The following is a 20,117-nucleotide window of genomic DNA, read 5'->3' as shown; positions in this document are numbered from 1 at the left end:
TTTCATACTTATTTCATACAAAATCAAATAAAATTTTTAAAAAATAATATCAATATTGGCAACATCAAAAAATGTATCCTACAAACTTTGCAGTTAATTTTCAGTTTTTGGAAGTTCTTGTGCTTTTTAATTCCTATTTTTAAATCAAAATTATTGTTAGTAAATAATATTTTAATCAATAATACATAATTATAATTATTTTATAAATAATTAAAATACAAGAAATTAAACTAATCTCTCTGCTGATCTTTGCAAGCCAACAATAATCACAAATTCAACTTACATTACGGAATACAGCGCAGTTAGTTACAGTGTAACCAACTTTATGATTAAAAAGACTATTTTCAATAGAACTTTCGGAATACACCCATAACATAAGGACAACATAAGACCGATGCACCAATGAGCATCCAACATAAAGTTGCCATATTGATTTATATAAGATTTCCATTGGTCCAGAAGCCTTATGCTACGCTTATGCTCTGTTATGCATTTCATGTGCGAGGCCCTTAAACTGTGGCTGCGTTCCGAAATTCACTGCCAGTATTAAAAAGCTATAGTATACGTAACGTAAACTATAGATTTTCAGTACTTAAGTAAATTTCGGAACACAGTGAAACAGCAATAAAAGTTTCAATGCGCGTCCGCAGGATAAGCAGAAAACAAGAGCTCAATAGAATAAATAAAAGCTACGTATCCATAGAAACTCGTTATCCTTGCGAAGTTCGTTAGCTGTACGTATTACTGTATCTTAGCAAAACGGATTTATACAAGATTGTATTTTCGCTGGACGTTAATATAAAATGTAAACAAAAGAAAGTATGCTAATAAAACGAAATGCCAGAGAACGAGTGGTGGAATCGTGTGCGGGAGTTTCATAATGAAAAAAAATGGAAAACGGAAAGAGACAATAACGGAATGCACGAGATGAGAACTTACGATTCAAATAAATACATTTCCGGAGCGAGTAGCACGCCAAACGGAACTGTGCCAGACAACATTTTACAATTTCAGTATCCTTTTTTTATTATATACTGTAAATTCCTAAATTTAAGTTAAAGTTAAATTATAAAATTAATTAACTTCAAAATTACTTAAACAAAAAATTAACTGAATTAATAGCATTAAGAATTAATCTTTAACTATCACACGCGCGTTAAAAAAATTACACTATTGACAAACTGACAAACCGCTTTCTATTAATTTTATAAGTCCATTATAATGAAAAATATATATGTTTAATTATTTTAAATACTTGGAAATAAAAGAATCGGAGAAAGACGTTTTAATATGAAGATTGCAAAAAATCTCATATACAATGTTTCTCTAAAATCTATAGAACTTTATTTGCTATATCTCTATAAGTCTTGTAATAATATTAAATATTAAATAATATTTCTGAAATATTATTTAATATTAATAAAAAATAATTATATGTTTACTCATAATATTATATGAATATTATATTAAAAGTAAATAGTATTATTTATTTCAATACTTTAAATTATCGAAAATATTATAATGTTTAAAGGTGATAATTATATATATATATTTATTTATTTATTTAATTATTTATTTATTTGTATAAAATTAATGAATATTTTATGTAATAATTTATATTAATTTTTAAACAAAAATAATATTCGTAAAACATTTTTGTAATATTTCACGGAGATTAAAATGATATACCACGAATATGACTTTATAATATTAAGTGGACATGTAACATTAATATAATATTCCTATAATATTAAAAAACATTATATTCTTGGAATATTATTTTAATATTACTTCTATTTTAATAATATTTGTATAATATATTGTAGCGCTTATAGAAATTTCAGAAACGGTTCAATATGATTAAAAATCGAGAATATATGTTTTATCATTTCAAGGGGCTTCTTAGAAGGGGTTGTAGAGATTGCCTCCTTCAAGGAATACTCTTGCAGGACCTCAACTCAAATATTTCAAATAGAACCTTCCATATTGTAATATATTATTTAAAAGAGCATAAAAAAAGAAATTTTTTAGTATAAAGCGAAGGTTGATACGTTGACCTATTTGGGAGTTATTTAGAGTTATACTTCGAAAAAGACTAATTTTTGTCCCATTCAAAAATTTTTTAAATTCTAAAAAATACCAAGAAAGAGTTGAATCATTAGAACCTAACATTAAAATTCTAATATTAAAATATAACATCACCTCAGTAAATAAGAGTTATAATATTTAAATAAAATGCAAAAATGAAGAAATACATACATGTATTTTATACAACCATACTGCAAAAAAGTAACGAAAACGAAAAAGTGACGTGAACGGTACTGGTCTGTGAGACCGCTGCAGTTTTTCAAACGTTTCACGTTACATGTTCCTAGCAAATAATGATTATAATTTTAAAGGTTCAGGAAAAAACTCGTTTTTTTCCAATTTCTCGGCAGACGTTTTCAGTTTTTTCTCTCATGGTCAAAAAATTCATTAAAAAATTTCAAAAGTACTAAGATATAACCGTATTTCACTAGTATCAAAGTTACCTGTTTTACAATGTGATTTCTTAACTCTAGGCTGCCACACTTATTTTCGAGCCTATAATTCGCCATACTCCAATTTGTGAAACTCGAATTTTCGTCTTGTCACTTTCATTCTAATTGATATTTCTAAGCATGTAATGTAAAAATTAAAAATATATAGTCTAAATATCATGTTTATAAGATGATAGTAGGCCGAAAAAATGATTTAAGTTATAAATAATTAAATTTATAATAAAATATGCGAGAAAAAGTAAAGTATAAAACGAGACGATATTTTAGAAATTTACTGGACCAGAGTATGGCAAACTAAAGTTAAAAATCTATGTTAATGAGAAATAACTACAGAATGGTTCCTATAAAGTTAGACTACTGTTAGTCTCTGTCTTTAAAGTTATAAGTTTTTGTCATCAAAGTTTTTTCTTTTTATTTATAATAATGTTAAGTATGAGGAAAACAAAAAGCACATTATATACAAAAATAAATAAAAACAAAATTAATGTATTTCTAAAATAAAATAAAAAATAAAACAAAATATGCTTCTTGACAATCGCTAATCAAAATTATTCACAAAATAATTACCATAAACATTAATTAAATTAGTAAATATAACTTAAATTAGTCTTTAGACTAATTGTTAAAATTACATTTGTTTTTAAAATGGTTTGTTTAATAACACAGATCTACAAAATTTAGAAGTCTTATGCTTTGAACTTTGAAAGATGTTTTTATAGGAATTCGATGCGCTGAAGTGCACTACGTTGTTCGTTTCTTTCTCTCACCCTCCATTTTTTAAATAATCGCAAAAACATTTTTTTTCAAATTTCATTTTTTTATGATGTCCTCCGGAGGCTAATCGCGCATCTAAGTGACGCCGCATGCAGAATGTATTTATGCTTTAAATTCTAAATAACTTTTTAACAAATGGTCGGAAAAAAATTTTCAAAAAAAGATTTAAACTAGAAACATACAGCTATAAGCCTAAATAGTGAAATATTTTTTAAAATTTCTTTCTTTCGATTTATTTGGTTTTATATTTCAAAATTTTTTTACTATTTCTCACGATTTTATCAAAATTTTTTGTTTAATAAAACATTTTTATAAATTGCGAAAAAATATTTTCAGTATTGTGCGACATTTCTGCTAAAAAAGTAATGTAAAGCTGATCTCGCTATCATTTTTTTTAACCAGAAAAATGCATAAAAAACCTAGTTCAATATTAATTCCAACGTTGATACAAGGAGTCTTAATTATAGTATTGTAAAATTAGTTAGTATGTTATTTATATAGCAACAACAACAATTTTTCGCCAAAAAGCAATTTTTACAAGAAAATATCAAAATGACAATGTCCTGTTTTGCCCAGGTATCCATAATTTCATCACCTCCTTCCCCCCCCTTCTCCTTCACTAGCAGTGATAGTAGTGCAATAGTGTTAAACATTATTAGTAGCACTACTGGCTCAGTAGTGACACTATTGCATATGTCAGTAGTAATACTATTGAATGTTAATAGTATCACTACTGTGCACTATTGTACTAGCAGCCTTTTTTTCGTAAAGGGAGGATGTATTAACGAAATCTGCTAACATGTCAGTAGATTGGTGACAGACATGAACAAAATCTGCATATATGGGCACTGTGATAAATTAACAAGTTACAAACCCTATTCGAATTTTGCCGCTAATCTGATGATATAACCAGCAAGCTTCGTGTTATTTTTTGCATCAGATGATACATACGTACGGACACTGCGTGCAATTTGTTTCTAATCTGCCATCAAAGATGATAGCATGCTCTACGCTAAATCTATTCTCTTTGTAGGCTTACAAGTTAGTTAATTGGAATTTTCTGATCAAATGTTGCCAATCTGTCGACACTGCTAATAGGCTTGTTTTCTATTCCTGCACTAGATTGCACTTGGACGTTCCTTCTTGCTTTTACTAACTTTCAAATATATATCTATTTCATTTTAAGTGCACACTAATTTAGGGAGTTCAGGAACAGAAAACAAACGGAATATTTTGCTAACTGGGTCATTAACCTATTAAGTCCTAGATAATTCCTATGCGCTTTTCTGTATTTTAAAATTTTTGTTAAACTAGTTTAAAATATTTTTTCAAATTTTTTGTTAAACTTTAATTTAAGATATTTTTTCAGAGTTTTTGTTAAACTTTAGTTTAAGATATTTTTTAAGAAATCTTCATAAAAATTATGAATAATTTTTTTTTTTAATATTACAAAAATTTTTCTCAACATGATTTAATAAGCCCAAGTTATAAAACACTCGTAATTGAAAGAAATATTCCTTACATAATACCAGTCATTCGTTTTCGTACGATTGTCAAAGATACTTTAATCTTTGCGTAGTAGAGCCAAATGTTGTTGTTTTTGCTTCTGGTAACATCTTACATTTCTTGAATACTGCGACGAACGAGCTGTGGTTTAGAAGAGGATACACAGGTGGTGGAATCGGACACGTGACGGTATCTTTATTTATATATCTATTATAATATAGGCGTTCTTAGAAATTTGTTATGTAGGAATAGATAAATTTTAATCCAATTAATTAAAATATTTATTTATATAATGTTCTTTCGTTGAATCTATTTTAAGTTTAAATTTAGCTACAAATCTTATAAAAGAAAACTGAACGAACATCTTTGTTGAATCTCAATATTTGATTTTTGAACTTCCGATGACATCGCGGTACCGTTTATATAAAATTGTAAAGCTTTACAAGAAAATATTAAAACTGTAAAACAAAAGTCTAGAATAATACATAAAAATACGAAGGTTGCCCAAAAAATAATGCACCGCATTTTTTTTCTCATAAACAATTTGTCCTACAAAAATGATGTTTACACATGTGAAAGAATGATGTTTTACCTACTCACTTGATTTTTCTAGATAATTTTCAAGTCCTCGCTCTGGAGTTAGGCCAGGTTTTCACTGTGCTAATCACCTTAAGGATAGCATTCGTGAAAAACATCTTGAAGACTACTACTTGAAGAGATGATTAGTGCAGTGAAAACTTGGCTCCGTAACTAGAGCAAGGACTGGTGCCAACAGGGCATAGACGCCCTAGTAAATCGCTGGAGGAAAGCAATAGATTATCTGGAAAAATCAAGTGAGTAAGTAAAACATCATTCTTTCACATGTGTAAACATTATTTTTGTAGGACAAATAGTTTTGGAGAAAAAAAATGTGGTGTATTACTTTTTGAACAACCGTCGTAGATTGTTCTTATTTGTCAATAATTGTTAAATATTGACGTTAATTTAAACCAAGTTTTAATTGTTTCGCATGTGAATGTAGAGTTGAATAAAATGTGTTTTGAATGATATTGTCCGGCACGTGAACGATATTAGATTGATGATCATCTATCGTCGTCTGGCTTCGTCTTGTTCCCGGATTTGTTTAAAGAATTGTCATGTCTTGAATTTAGAAAAATCATTATTTTATAAAGTCTGTCTTATTATTTCGTGAACACACGTGTACTTCCATTGTGCGAAAGTGCGTGAGTGCAAACCAATCTGTCCGGTTTATACAATATTATCATAATAAAAATTATCTTAAACTAAGTGTCTTTACAATCGTACAATGTATTTTGTATTTGAAGTACTTTTTGCTCAACGCTGCCTATTGTAAACCAAAACTTAGACATTTTAAAGATATCCTTTACACCTCTTTAAAATATCGTAGACACGTCTGTGATATTTTGAAGAGGTCTAAAAGATATTTTTAAGATACTGATATCTTTAAAATATTAAGACAAAATCTTTAAGATACATATCTCGAAATATCAAAAAGATGTCTAAAAGTGTTACGCAAGATTTCTGAAAGACGTCTAGAAAGTATCTTTAAAAAATACATAACAACTTTTATTTTTCAATCTTTCATAATAAGCATCTCATACTTTTTTAATTTTTTTTTACTATTTTATTTGTCGTAATATATATATACTACTTTTATATTTCAATCACATCGTTTTTTATATAATAACTCGTCAAAAGTAATTAAAATTTTTTTAAAAATAATATTTATAATTCCAAAATAATTAATAAATAACATTTAGTATACAAAAATACTTTAAATAAAAATAGCGTTCTATAAATATTGAAAAAAGTTACTGATTTTATACACATTATTCATATACGAGTGCTAATTCGCACTAAAACGATTTTTAAAAATCGCTAGCTCAAGTACCCAATCAGCACACAATATTTAAAAAATGTTTTTAAAAACATTTAAAAAACATTTTTAAAAATATTTATAAAAACGTTAAAAATAATGGGTTAAGTGCCCTTTTCTTCATTAAAAAAATATTTATTTTAACATTAAAAAAAATGTTTTTTAAATATTATAAAAACGTTTTTAAAACATTTAAAAACAACGTTTATTAAACGTTAAAGAAACGTTCTTTTTAACGAAACATAAATGAGCAAAACAATATTTAAAAAAAAGCTTTTGCAATAAAAAATTTTTTTAAAAACGTTAAAATTAGTGGATTTACACCTTTTTTTACATTAAACAATTTTTTTTAAGATTGAGGTTTTTTTCTTAAGAATTTTTTTCTCGGAAATTTTCACGCGGTCACCCATCCAAGTTGCGACTCCAGTGAACATTGCTTGACTTTTACGATCGCTGCGAACTGATCCCTCGTGATGATCTGTAAACACTTTGTGTTTATGCATCTACATCACTGATAGATCAAGTCAATATGTTATCGAAAAGACAAAATATATACAGGGTGTCAGGTAACGATCGCCCGTGGTTTCGTGGATTGATAAATCAAGTAAAACTGAGCAGAAAAGTCCTTTACCACTTTTTAATATTTGCCATAGTTAACGAAATAAAAATTAATAAAGTCTGCGAATAAGCGCGTATCACCGCGCGCAAGGACCGCCCGCCGGTCGCCGAGACGTAGGCAGCCGCGGCGCTGTGCGGTGAGGAAGGAAAAGCAGTAGCTGTTTTTCCCTCCTCACCGCACAGCGCCACGCCTACAGCCGCGGCTGCCTACGTCTCGGCGACCGGCGGGCGGTCCTTGCGCGCGGTGATACGCGCTTATTCGCAGACTTTATTAATTTTTATTTCGTTAACTATGGCAAATATTAAAAAATGGTAAAGGACTTTTCTGCTCAGTTTTACTTGATCTATCAATCCACGAAACCACGGGCGATCGTTACCTGACACCCTGTATAATTAAAGTATATTATTTATTTAAACATATATAAGTTAATTTTTTACTGATTTTCATAGATGTTATTGAAACATTTTTTAAACAAATTTTAAATTTAATAATAATTGAAAAATAAAAAGCTTAAATGTTAAATAAATAATAAATAAACATAATTTTATAGAGATGAAAAATAAGTAAAAAAATTAATATTAAATTAACATTAAATAAATATTAAATAAACATTTAAAAAATGCTTACTGAAATCATTTTTTCAATTAAATAATTCATGAAAAGTAAATACTTAAACAATATTAAATAAATATATAAAAAATGTTTATTAAAAAAAAATTATTATTATTAAATTAATATTCAATAAATGTACAATTAATGTTTTTGAAAATGTTGTTTCAAATAAAAAATTAATATAAAATGAATATTAAATAAATGCTAAGTAAAAGTTAAATTAATGTTTTTATAAACAGTTTTTTTAAATAAAAAATTAATGTAAAATAAATAATAAATTAATGTTTAATAAATGTTAAATTAATGTTTTTAGAAAATGTTTTTTTAAATAAAAAATTAATGTGAAATAAATATTAAATAATCGTTAAATAAACGTTAAACATTTTCCCAAATCATTATTTTAAATATTTAGTTAATGTTAAGTAAATATTTAATAAATATTTTTGTTATAATGAATTGTACAATGAAAAATTAATATTAAATAAATATTTAAAAAACATTTAAAAAATATTGTTTGCTGATTGGATAGCTAAACGAGACTGATTGTGAAACTATGTATATTTGTTCCTGATGCCCGAGAGAGGGGGCTTAACAAACGTAATGGAGATAAGCCGCGGCAAGTGTTTCTACGTAACTGGCAGCAATTTAAAAATTTTTGTGATGCGAATTCCTACTGGTGTATCATTTGAAGATTAAATATTGTGAAAGTTAAGGTTATGAAAGTTAAGGTTATGTTTTTTTAATTACTGTTTGAAGCATTAAAAACATATGTTGTAAAAACATTAAAAGCATTAAAAACCGTTTAAATAAGAATGTTTTATTCCATTAAAAAAAAAAATAATTTTTATTAATCTTATTTAGAGAATATTGTATCCAACTAAAGTGCTGGCAAAACAGAAATGCAGTAAGAAAATGAAGTCTAATTTTTTCATTAACTTTTAGTACATTTTTCTCGAAGAGGAAATCACAATTTTGATGTGAAAACATGTAATATGATTTCTCATGGCATTATTTTTCCATCTCCTTAGAAAAATCCAATGTTTGATCATATTGCCGTTGGCGAGAATGGTATTAAACCTCCGATAATAATCTATAAATGGCCTTCGTTGGATATCGTGACAATTTTACACAATGGTACAATGAAGTCCTATTCTTATTTAACATACAGGTATGTTTCTGATAAAAGTTTTTATATTCACACATTCGCACGCACATATAAATATTGGATTGTTACTTAAGTTCATTCGGTTTTTTTATCTTTTTTCAATAAAACGTAAAAAAATTTTTATTAAATGTACATTCAACGTCATTGATTCTATCCCTCGAATCAAAAAATTTTCCAAATTGAGAAGTCACTATCTTTCTACATACTACCAATTCATGATTAACGTAATGACCAATAAGCTCTAGTCGTAACCACACCCCGAGCGTACTCTTGCGAGGGTGGTGATAAACGCGGTAAGGAGAAATAGAGGATAAACTCGGCTTCACGTATGCGTAAACGTGCCGAATATTTCCAAGTTATCCTCTATTCGTCCTCTGGGCCATAAGCTAGCGTGTGTTTTTCCCCTTACGTCGATATCGCTCTCTCTTGTCTAAAGCCTGCCGCAGACGATACGTTTTTTCTTACGGGATTGCTTACGTGCTCCTATACTGGCAGTCTTACGTGCTCCCGTATTGGAAATGGGTAGCTTACGGGCTACGCTACTGGCTCGCCTACTGGATTTTTGTAATAGATCATGTTCTATTTTTCTTACGTGATTCTGTACTGGTTTATTGTGAAAGCCAATCAGGACACAGTCTGTAGGTTATACTGGGTTATATCAGGTTATACCACAGTATATACAGTAGCGACAGTGCGAGAAAAGTATGGGTCAAATTTCTTCTGCGCATGCGTTGGCTATACAATCAAGAATATGGCGGACTGTCATAACAACATCACATGATATCACATATGTAGTCAAGCTACACTAAACTGCGACGATATACCAGTAAATAAAATAAGTGTAAAAATTAGTAAAACTGAGGAAAATTTTATATTATTAAGAGTATAAATAAGTTTCCGCCGTTTCACAAAAAATGGCGCCACTAGTATGTTATGGTTGAAATTGTTGTAAAACGTTATATCGTAAGGTTGGACATCTGGCAACAACATAGCCTTAAAATATTAGCGATTTTGTATCAGCATCATATATCTTTTTTCGTGCGAAAATGTCGAGTTTTGAGCCGAATAAGCGTCATTTGCGGGAGTTTTTGAGTTACTTCTTTAATTTGAAGAAATCTGCAGCCAAGGCGCATCGATTGCTTGTAGAAGCATATGGTGAGGCTGCCTTAAGTGAGAGAAGTTGCCGTGAGTGGTTTCACAAATTTAAGAACGGTGAATTTGACGTCGAAGACAAAGAACGTAGCGGAAGGCCGAAAGTGTACGAAGACACAGAATTGGAAACATTATTAGATGAAGATTCGTGCCAAACGCAAGAAGCACTTGCACTTACATTAGGAGTGACTCAACCAGCAATTTCACATCGCTTAAAATCATTGGGAATGATTCAAAAACAAGGAAACTGGGTTCCATATGAACTGAAGCCGAGAAACGTTGAACGCCGATTTTTCACACGTGAAATGCTGCTTGCCAGGCATAAACAAAAGGGTTTTCTGCATCGTATAGTCACTGCTGATGAAAAATGGATCCACTGCGATAACCCAAAGAAGAAGAAATCACGGGGACCACCTGGTTATGCTTCAACATCGACAGCCAAGCTGAATATTCATGGCAAAAAGCTCATGTTGTGTATTTGGTGGGATCAGCTTGGTGTCGTGTATTATGAGTTGCTCAAACCGAATGAAACCATTACTGGAGCTCTCTACCAAACACAATTGATGAGATTGAGCCGAGTACTCAAGGAAAAACGTGCCCACTACTACTCCAGACACGACAAAGTTATTCTTCTGCATGATAATGCTCGTCCACATGTTGCAGCGCCGGTCAAAACCTACCTGGAAACACTCAATTGGGAAGTTTTACTCCACCCGCCGTATTCACCAGACATACCGTTTGTTTTCTGTTCCTGAACTCCCTGAATTAGTATGCACTTAAAATGAAATAGATATATATCAAGGTCCGTGGATTGGCGTTGGAGGGGAAGGAAGGTCGTTGCATAGCCGCCATTTTCGAGACAGCGAGTCAGTGTTAGTGTATGTACGTAGATAGTAAGGTACTACAGCTATTAGTTGTGTGAGTGAGTGAGTGTGCAGTAAAAGTATGGCCGCCGCCATTTTCGTTCCACATCGTTGAAGTGGATGCAACGACCTTCCTTCCCCTCCAACGCCAATCCACGGACCTTGATATATATTTGAAAGTTAGTGAAAGCAAGAAGGAACGTTCCAGTGCAGTCTAGTGTAGGAATAGAAAACAAGCCTATTGCTTCTTCTGATTACTACCTGTTTCGATCGATGGCGCATGGCCTGTCTGAGCAACACTTCACATCATATGAAGATACAAAAAATTGGGTCGATTTGTGGACAGCTTCAAAAGATGAAGCATTCTTCCCACGTGGTATCCGTATGCTGCCAGAAAGATGGGAAAAAGTAGTGGCTAGCGATGGACAATACTTCGAATAAAACATTAGGTACCGTTTTTTCACAATAAATACCCAATTTTTGATAAAAAACGGCAGAAACTTATTTATACTCCTAATATAATTATAATTTTATTATTATTATTTAAAATGAATGCAAGAGGAGGCTATTCTTGTGTTTTTGCTACATGCAAAAATATTTCTGGACGGACAGAAAGTAATTTATAATCTTACTACAATTTCTATTGTACTTTACTTTTTATTTTTTCATTTATTCTGCTTTCAAATTTCTATTAATTAATTTATTTATTTCTGAGTTTTAACTGATATATGTCAACTGCTAACCCCATTTGCAACATCCTACACTTCCGTGCAATAGGAACTAAATGTTTATTATCAACAATTATTAATTATGATTAATTTATTTAATATTTTTTTAGAATAACACCAAATATCTTGGAATCTTTCAAGATACGTATCATCTATTGCGATGAAAATGCTGCTACATACTGCAAGAGTCAATTTGTAAATAATTTTATACAAAAATAATGTGAAAAATATAATATTGGATTTTTTATTACTCCGTAAGTAGGAATTATTTAGACTTTAGAGTATTAATGATAATTAAATAAATTTTTATCGTTATTTTATTATTTTCCCTATTCTTATTCTGATACCAGATAGCATAAATTTGTATACACATCTAAAATTGGGATATAAAACATCTTACAGACTACTTAAGTTGTGACATTTTAAAGATACCTTATATTTCAATTTTAAACTTGTATTGCCTAAGATTGCCATTAAATTGTTAACTTACAATTATCACACTTCACATACTGTGTTATAATGTTATTAATTTATTCCAGAAATACATTGACATTAAAAAAATAAATCTATTTTAGTATATATAGTTGTATATTGAAAATCATATACAGGATTTATCTGAATTGTAAAAGTAGTTTGCAAAATATTGTAACGTCTCTTGTTGTCATTTAAATTCAGCCCTCCTATACAATCCTCAAAATGGCTGACAGTCACGTGATCGAGGACCATTGACATCAAAGAAGCCGACAGCTACCGTTGCTACTGTGGCTGTGTTCCGATATAACTGCCAGTACTGGCAGTGGTGAAAAATCCGTTCCGTTATTGGTACGCAGCGCACTGCGACAGCATCTAGTAACATCAATGACGTCATGAATGGTAGCCATATTGCCACTGTGACTACTGCAGCTTCCAAGGTGAGGTAGCTACAGTGCAATATGGCTACTATGCTGTTCCGAAATACGATGCTATAGCAGTGCTAGCAGTAATGCAATAATATTGGAACAGTTGTGACAGTGTACTGTCATGACGTCACATTTACTGCACTGCCAGTAAAAACGGAACACAGCCTGTATATACTGTGGTTATACTGTCGAAGTGTTGTCAAAGTTCAAACGTGAATTCACTTCGCAAACATGACGTCGTGCAGAAATGAAAAGACTTCAAAATAGTCCAAAGAAAGTATTTTATGTTTAATAGAGGCCTACTAATAGGAACCATGTTTATATGCGATAAACACACCAAATTACCATAATAAACATAGTAAAAGTGAGGCATTAAAGAATTGACTGTCGACTCCATAAACGTCGGCGATATTTATTTCGTTGTCGCAATTTTTTAATAATTAAAAATAATGCAATAGCAATTTTACGACAATGTACAACTGTTGCAATAATTTCATTCATCTTATCTATCTCATCCATATTTAAGCGTGCCGCTTCTATAAAATAAATTTCAGTTGCTCAGCCCGTACGAAAACTCGCACCGTGTGAAGCCACGACCAGTAGCACTGCCAGTACCATTACCCGTACGGTAGCAAGTAATAGCGTTTTCGATTGGGAAAAAGTTAGTGCGCACCAGTGCGCACTCAGTTTACGCCAACACTGAACAAGTTCCATGAGTTGCACTGAATAGTGCAAATGCAAAAGAACACGCCCAAATTTTCAGTGCAAGGCTGCGGTCCGATTCACGCTCACAGTGCCCACTGTCCTCACGATGCTCATGATCGGTCCGATTCGTTAGCATGCTTAAGGCACGCTGACAACAATGTTTCGGACCACTTGTAAACGCTACTCATAGGACATAACCTAAGTAGGATACCTAGTCTAAATAAAGCTAAAATTATTTTATTTTTTAAAACACTAATAAAGTTTTATAATAAATAGAATTTTAAAAAGTACATTTAATAATTTTCAAAAAATAAGATTATATAGTTACCTAGACAGTATACAATATTTATTTTAAATATTTATGAATATTTATTAAAATATTTTATAAATATTTTTGTGCTCTCATATGGAACAAATCATAAATATAATAAATGTTTATATTTTGTTTGTCTATATTTTGATATTTATAATATTTACTGTTAATAAAAAATAAGTATGGAAATATTTTTTTTACTTACCATAAATATTGTATAAAATATTAAAATATAAATTAAATATTTTATACAATATTTATTATAATATTTATAATAAATATTTATGATCTGTTGAATGTAAGATCATAAAAATATTTATCAAATATTTTGACAATTATTTTTATGATATTCACATAAGTATTATAAATATTTTATAACTATTGTGTGCTGTGCAATCAACGGTTGCAAAAATATTTTCCGCTATCGAAAAAACACGCCCAAACACATTGACGGTCCCAACAGATTCTACACGCCTAGTCAAAGTGTAAACTTTAAACATATTTCCCGCACAAATGACGCAAACGCTCACGCCGACCCATCTTCGAAGAAAGGTCACCGTGAGCGCGCGACGTCACAAATTCATTACGTCACTTCGCTTACAGAAAACGCTCAGGAAGTGAATCGGACCAACCGGAAATGCGCTGATAGCGCTGTGAGCGTGAATCGGACCGCAGCCCAAGTGTGTCACTTGAGTTAATTATAATAGATCACGCAAAAAAGAAAAAAGTAACCTCGAAAAAGTAATCTCGTACTTAGTAAGTAATGATTTTTACTATATGTAATTAAATAGTATATAGTCATAAAAAAATGTTATTATATTACATCAAGTAATTAATTATATTTTAAAAAAGGTATAAAATTGATGTACTTGTATAAAAGATATAACACTTACGGTGTCATTATCCATTCTTTTTACACATGCTACATAATTTACAGTTTTTGGAATCATTCTTCTAGTTCGGAAGATTGCAATTATTTTTTCTTCCTCGCTTGAACTAGAAGAAGATTCCAAAAATGTCTCCAAAATATTAAAAAGATCCAAATCCGGATTGCTCATTTTTTCAAATTTGAAACTTCGTTCGTTATTGCTTACAATAATGCACTGATGCTTGCATGCATCCAATGCACTGAACTGGCACGGTCAAAATATCTCGTGCCACTTAGTGCGCACTATGCGAGTGTCGTGCGTTCAAACGAACACGTGACACTAGCCAAGTGCGCATTGGCACTGCCAATCGAACACTCGCCTGACACTGAGTGCAGCCAGTGCATCCCAATCGAAAACGCTATAAGAAAATCTAGTTGGAAATCCAGTAAGAAAAAACTAGAGTCCTATATAAAGAGAAAAGCGACATTGATGTCCGAAGCTCTGATTGGTAATCTGATTGATACTTGATTGGCTAAGCGAGCAACCATATTGTGACCACAGCTGTTTGTAGAATGATACGAATGATGTTTGATGACGTTAGAGCGGTCCCAAAATGGTGGTGGAGGACTCAATTGGATACTGAAAGTTGTGGTGGGGGTTCGATGTCGCTTCTCTCTTTATATAGGACTCTAGAAAAAACGTATCGTCTGCGGCAGGCTTAAGATATCAGTTTACGCTCGGTCTATAGTTTGCTAAGTCTATGGTCGTAACATTAATCATAAACTGCAAGTATGTAGAAAAATGGTGACCTCTCAGTTTGGAAAATTTTTCGAGGAATAGAATCAATTACTGTGGGTGTACACCCACGGAATTTGATTCAGTCAATGGGGAAATTTTCCAAACTGAGAAGTCACCATTTTCTACATACTCGCAGTTTATGATTAATGTAACGACTAGATTTTATTGGTCGATACGTTAATCATAAACTGTAAGTATGTAGAAAGATAGCGACTTCTTAGTTTGGAAAATTTCCCCATGGACAGAATCAAATGCCATGGGTGTACACACAGAACATATACTATGAGAAATGAAAGCTCTGGGGGTCAATCATGTAATTTCACGTGGAACTTTTCACGTTTCACTTTTCACTTTTCACGTTTCACTTTTCACTTTTCATTTTTCATTTTTCACTCATAGAGAGTTCACGTGAATCTTTTCACACGTAGCGATTACGTATGAATAATGCGCGGAAGTTTAGTTTACTATTCGAAATTCACCATTAGAGTGAATTTCGGATAGTAAATCATCTATCATTGCAACTATCAAGCGATCGTGAAAAAAGTTTCTACCTGCTTTTACAGTATAACTTCTACTGTAAAAATTTTATTATATAAAAAAAAATTGTAAAAAATATTCATAAATAAATAACAATATTTCTTAGTTATATTGCATAAACTTAATTTACAAATATAATATATATTACATTTATTTTTAATGATCCATATATTGTAACAACTATTTTATTATGTAGTAATCTAATACTCAAAATTACATTTTAATTTAATTCAAACATTGTTTTTCAAAATTAATTTTAATTAGTTTTTTATGTGTGCAAATTTTAAAGTAAATTAGTTTCATTAGTCATTAAATTTAACTTTGTTTAATTAAAAAATATTGAATAATTTAGAATACGGACCTTGATCAAAACTGAATTCTCCGCTCACACATGTATTTTCCAAATTTATAAGTTATAAACACTTACATGATTGATTAATATTCTATTTCACAAGACGCACCTTTCTTATATCATTGTGTATCAAAACGCGTTTAAAGTATATTTTTATCTAAATTTGCATTTGATGAAACCTCATTCTATATAATTATCAAAATATCAATTTGTCAAATATAAATATCAAACCTAATTACATCACAAAAGCATTATTTTTATTTATGTATGTATTACTTTATCCTATCAACGCAATGCAATACCAAAAAGGTTAACCTCTTCAATAATACCTCTTCAAACTGTTACCACACTGTTACCACACTTTCATTCTTATTTCAAAATACATACAATTTATTAATTCCCTAAATTTTCACCTTTTCGCCATCACGGCTGATGGCGAAAAAGTTCACGTGAAAAAGTTTATATTTCCGCTCATGAGTGAGTTACATGATTCCGTGGAATCGTACATGATCGTGCAGTTCACGTGAAACTTTTCACTTTTCACGTTTCCGCCCTAGGGGAAATGTTACATGATAGACCCCCTGTACTTAACATGGAAAACAAAAAAGCACTGCCATCTGGTGGTGAAGTGGGAAATTAAATGGACTGTAGAAGAGGGGTCAAGGGGGTCTTCAGGAGAGAGAATAGAAGAAGCTTATTTATGCAGACAATAACCATTAACTTATGCCGGAACCGGTAAAGTTCATTATTATGATTACAATGCTTCTGTTTATCGAGGTCTCAATAAACAATAGCCTTGAAATTCTAGTATTGAACTTTACCAGATCCTGCATAAGTTAATTGTTATTGCCTGCATAAACCATTCGTTGTTCTGCATTGTTGGAGAGACCAGTTCATCAATGCTACCACACAAAAATCGAGTGAGCAGATGCTCACTCTTACCAACTTACATCAAGGCATTTTCTGATTGGTCATTTTAACTCCCACTTTCAAGTGGGCCCCACTTTTTCCGTGTTACCGGAAACTGCTATATTAGTTTCACCCCCGTGAGTGTACATGACTGAAAAAAAAGGAGACCAAAACGGGTAATAAGCCACGAGACTGCTGATAGACAGCTAGCGTTAATAACTAACCTAAACATCACAAAGAGAAAAAAATGCAGAGCAAGGACTTGCAGAAAAGTAATGTGAATCCTCACCTTTCCAGTAGGTCTATTCTGTAACTCGTTAGCGACAATTCGGTATCGTGTCGAAGCTTGTATAATATTATACCATGTATAATATCTGCACAACGACGCTGTAACAATACCGAATTGTCGTTAAAGAGTTACAGAATAGGTCTACAGGACACTTATCGCAAGGGCGTACCTGGTGGAGACTACGGACATGAAACAAGCGATTAGATGGAAGAAATTCCCCCATGAACTCGGAGTTTATTTCGAAGTGGGCCAAATGAATAAGGTGGAATCAATATAAAAAGTCGTAAAAAACCTGGACATCATGGTGTTTGAGGCGTTCAAGGCATCAACAGTTTCAGGAATACCTAGAAAAGGTATTCCTGAAACATCAAAAGGAAATGCAATGTCATAATAGATAATACAAAACAGATCTGTAAAAATACTTTAAAGCTACTAGAAAAAGACCACACAAAGCTACATACGTTGCTAAATCAGCTGGAAACAATATACAAGACAAGGGATCACAGACGCGGACTAATAAATAGTCGGAACAGTTAGTAAGACACTTTTCGGCACAATGGACGCTAAAGATACCAAAATTATCGAGCAGCTGAAAATGCTGCACCAGAATAAGACCATTGTACAAGTCGACAGTTTAAAAAATGTACTGATACACAACGAACAGCTAATCATGAATATCACGAGAAGAATGGAAGTGCAATTGGCGAAGTTTACTCAACACGATGACATGAACGAATACTTGCTGATCCTGACCATAATGAATAATTTAATTAGGGACGCCAAAAATGTAATCAACTATCTGACGTATACTAAAGACAATATAATAATGACAAGACTGCTTCCGACCGAGAAAATAATAACCGCACTAAAGAGCGCAGCAATGCAACTAACGGAAGGATTGCATTTCCATTTTAATTTTAAGATCAAAATTAAAAACTGGAGAACGATTCAAAAGCACTTACGCTCAACATCTATCACAAACCGTACATAAATACGATCTTGCAATTTCTTGTAATATCCTATCCAACATATAAATTAGTGAAAGCCACCGCTGACTCAACCTAACAATTAATTAAATGTAAAAATAATATTAGACCATATTACGCGACTGATATCGGTAACATCGACACAGCGATACGGTGACCAATATCGGGAGCGCCAAGCGACCCCTTTAGAAAAACAAGAAGTCTGCCGATTTGGCAAGGCCAAGTTGACCAGAGCTCAGATAAAAGAGAGTCTCAGGAAGACGGAGGCGGATTCAGTCATCTAAATACGCTAAGGTATCGCGTGGCGCTCGTATATCGTAAACACTGTTATAAACGCACTAATTGAGACGGGAGCGCAATAACCAACAAGTGTACTATGCAACAAGAAATAAAAACTTTATTCACAACACCTACACGGACTAATGAATATCACTCTTTCTTCCGGACGACGGGTCCGGACCAACATCCCAATCCTACAACCTATCATTTATTAATATGTTTATTATATGTATTTTATAATACAAAAATTTGTTTATAGTTACATTATAAATTTTAAATTTATAGATTTATAATTTGTATACATTTTCGTAGTGCAGATGGTTTGTTGCTGGTGTCACAAGCAGGATACCCAGATTACACAATTACTCTTTGGAATTGGCAGAAATCTGAAATAGCATTAAAATGCAAGTCTTACAATCGGGATGTTTACAATGTAACGATATCTCCATCGTTACCTGGATGTTTAGCAACGTGCGGCTCAGGACATATAAAATTTTGGAGAATCTCCGAAACATTCACGGGACTTAAATTAAAAAGCGAAATTGGTAGATATGGTCAGACAGAGATTTCTGACATTGTGGGCGTGTATATTATGCCAGACGGAAAGGTATAAGTATTGCTATAATCCCTACAGCACAAAATATTTATAAAAAATTTACAAAATATTTATAATTATTTGAATATTTTTTAAATATGCACCAAAATAAATCATATTAAATAGAAAACATCAATCGATATGTGTGAAAACACAAATCTTAAACAAAGTATCCTTACAGATTGCAATTAGATCTTACAAGGAAAACCCGACAGTCGGTTATCACCGATTTAAATAAAATTTTATGGGTTTATTTACTTAAACATTTACTACAGTAAACCTGTAAATTGCAATATTCGGACATTCTCGAGAAAAAAATATATATACATAAAATAAAAAAAAATAAAAAAAAGTCAGTGGTGTAGCGTCTGACGTTAAAACGTTGACTGCTCAAGTTTAATCCTCGAAAATAAGACTTTTTCATTTAAATTTTATATTTTTAAATTGTTATATATAATACAATATTTAAACTGTGCATAGTGTCACAAACTATTATGTTTCAATTGTTTTTATGATAAATACCATTCCAAAAGCTGTAAACTTATTGTAAAATAGTCCTTGTAATCTTTATTGCAAACATATTTTTTGTGTTCATGAAAAATGTTGATTTAATAAATAATAAGAGAGCATTTTTCAATTTCTCTTATTCTTTTTAAATAACACATAATTTATATTAAATAATTAAAAATGGTGTAAAAATTGCATATAACAATTTTAAAATATAAGATTT

At 31.3% G+C, this 20,117-nt stretch overlaps 1 protein-coding gene across 4 annotated transcripts in view; it reads left to right on the top strand.

The window, feature by feature from the left end:
- Window positions 1-592: 592 nt before the first annotated feature.
- LOC105200912 (cilia- and flagella-associated protein 44) overlaps window positions 593-20,117 on the top strand; it is a 44,437-nt gene continuing 24,912 nt past the window's right edge. Inside the window, exons 1-4 of one of the 4 annotated variants that reach the window (XM_039459726.1) lie at window positions 593-1,013; window positions 4,847-5,009; window positions 8,977-9,116; window positions 19,105-19,399. In XM_039459726.1, the coding sequence (XP_039315660.1) occupies window positions 838-1,013; window positions 4,847-5,009; window positions 8,977-9,116; window positions 19,105-19,399 (774 nt within the window). In that variant the 5' untranslated portion in view covers window positions 593-837. Of the gene's footprint in view, window positions 1,014-4,846; window positions 5,010-8,976; window positions 9,117-19,104; window positions 19,400-20,117 lie in introns of those variants that run through there. The other 3 variants (XM_039459725.1, XM_026138484.2, XM_039459727.1) reach the window with 3 other exon arrangements.

This window comes from Solenopsis invicta, chromosome 2, assembly GCF_016802725.1.
Source record: "Solenopsis invicta isolate M01_SB chromosome 2, UNIL_Sinv_3.0, whole genome shotgun sequence".
Lineage (NCBI taxonomy): Eukaryota > Metazoa > Arthropoda > Insecta > Hymenoptera > Formicidae > Solenopsis > Solenopsis invicta.
The sequence above is the reverse complement of the archived record's forward strand: the minus strand, read 5'-3'. Positions and strand labels throughout refer to the sequence as shown.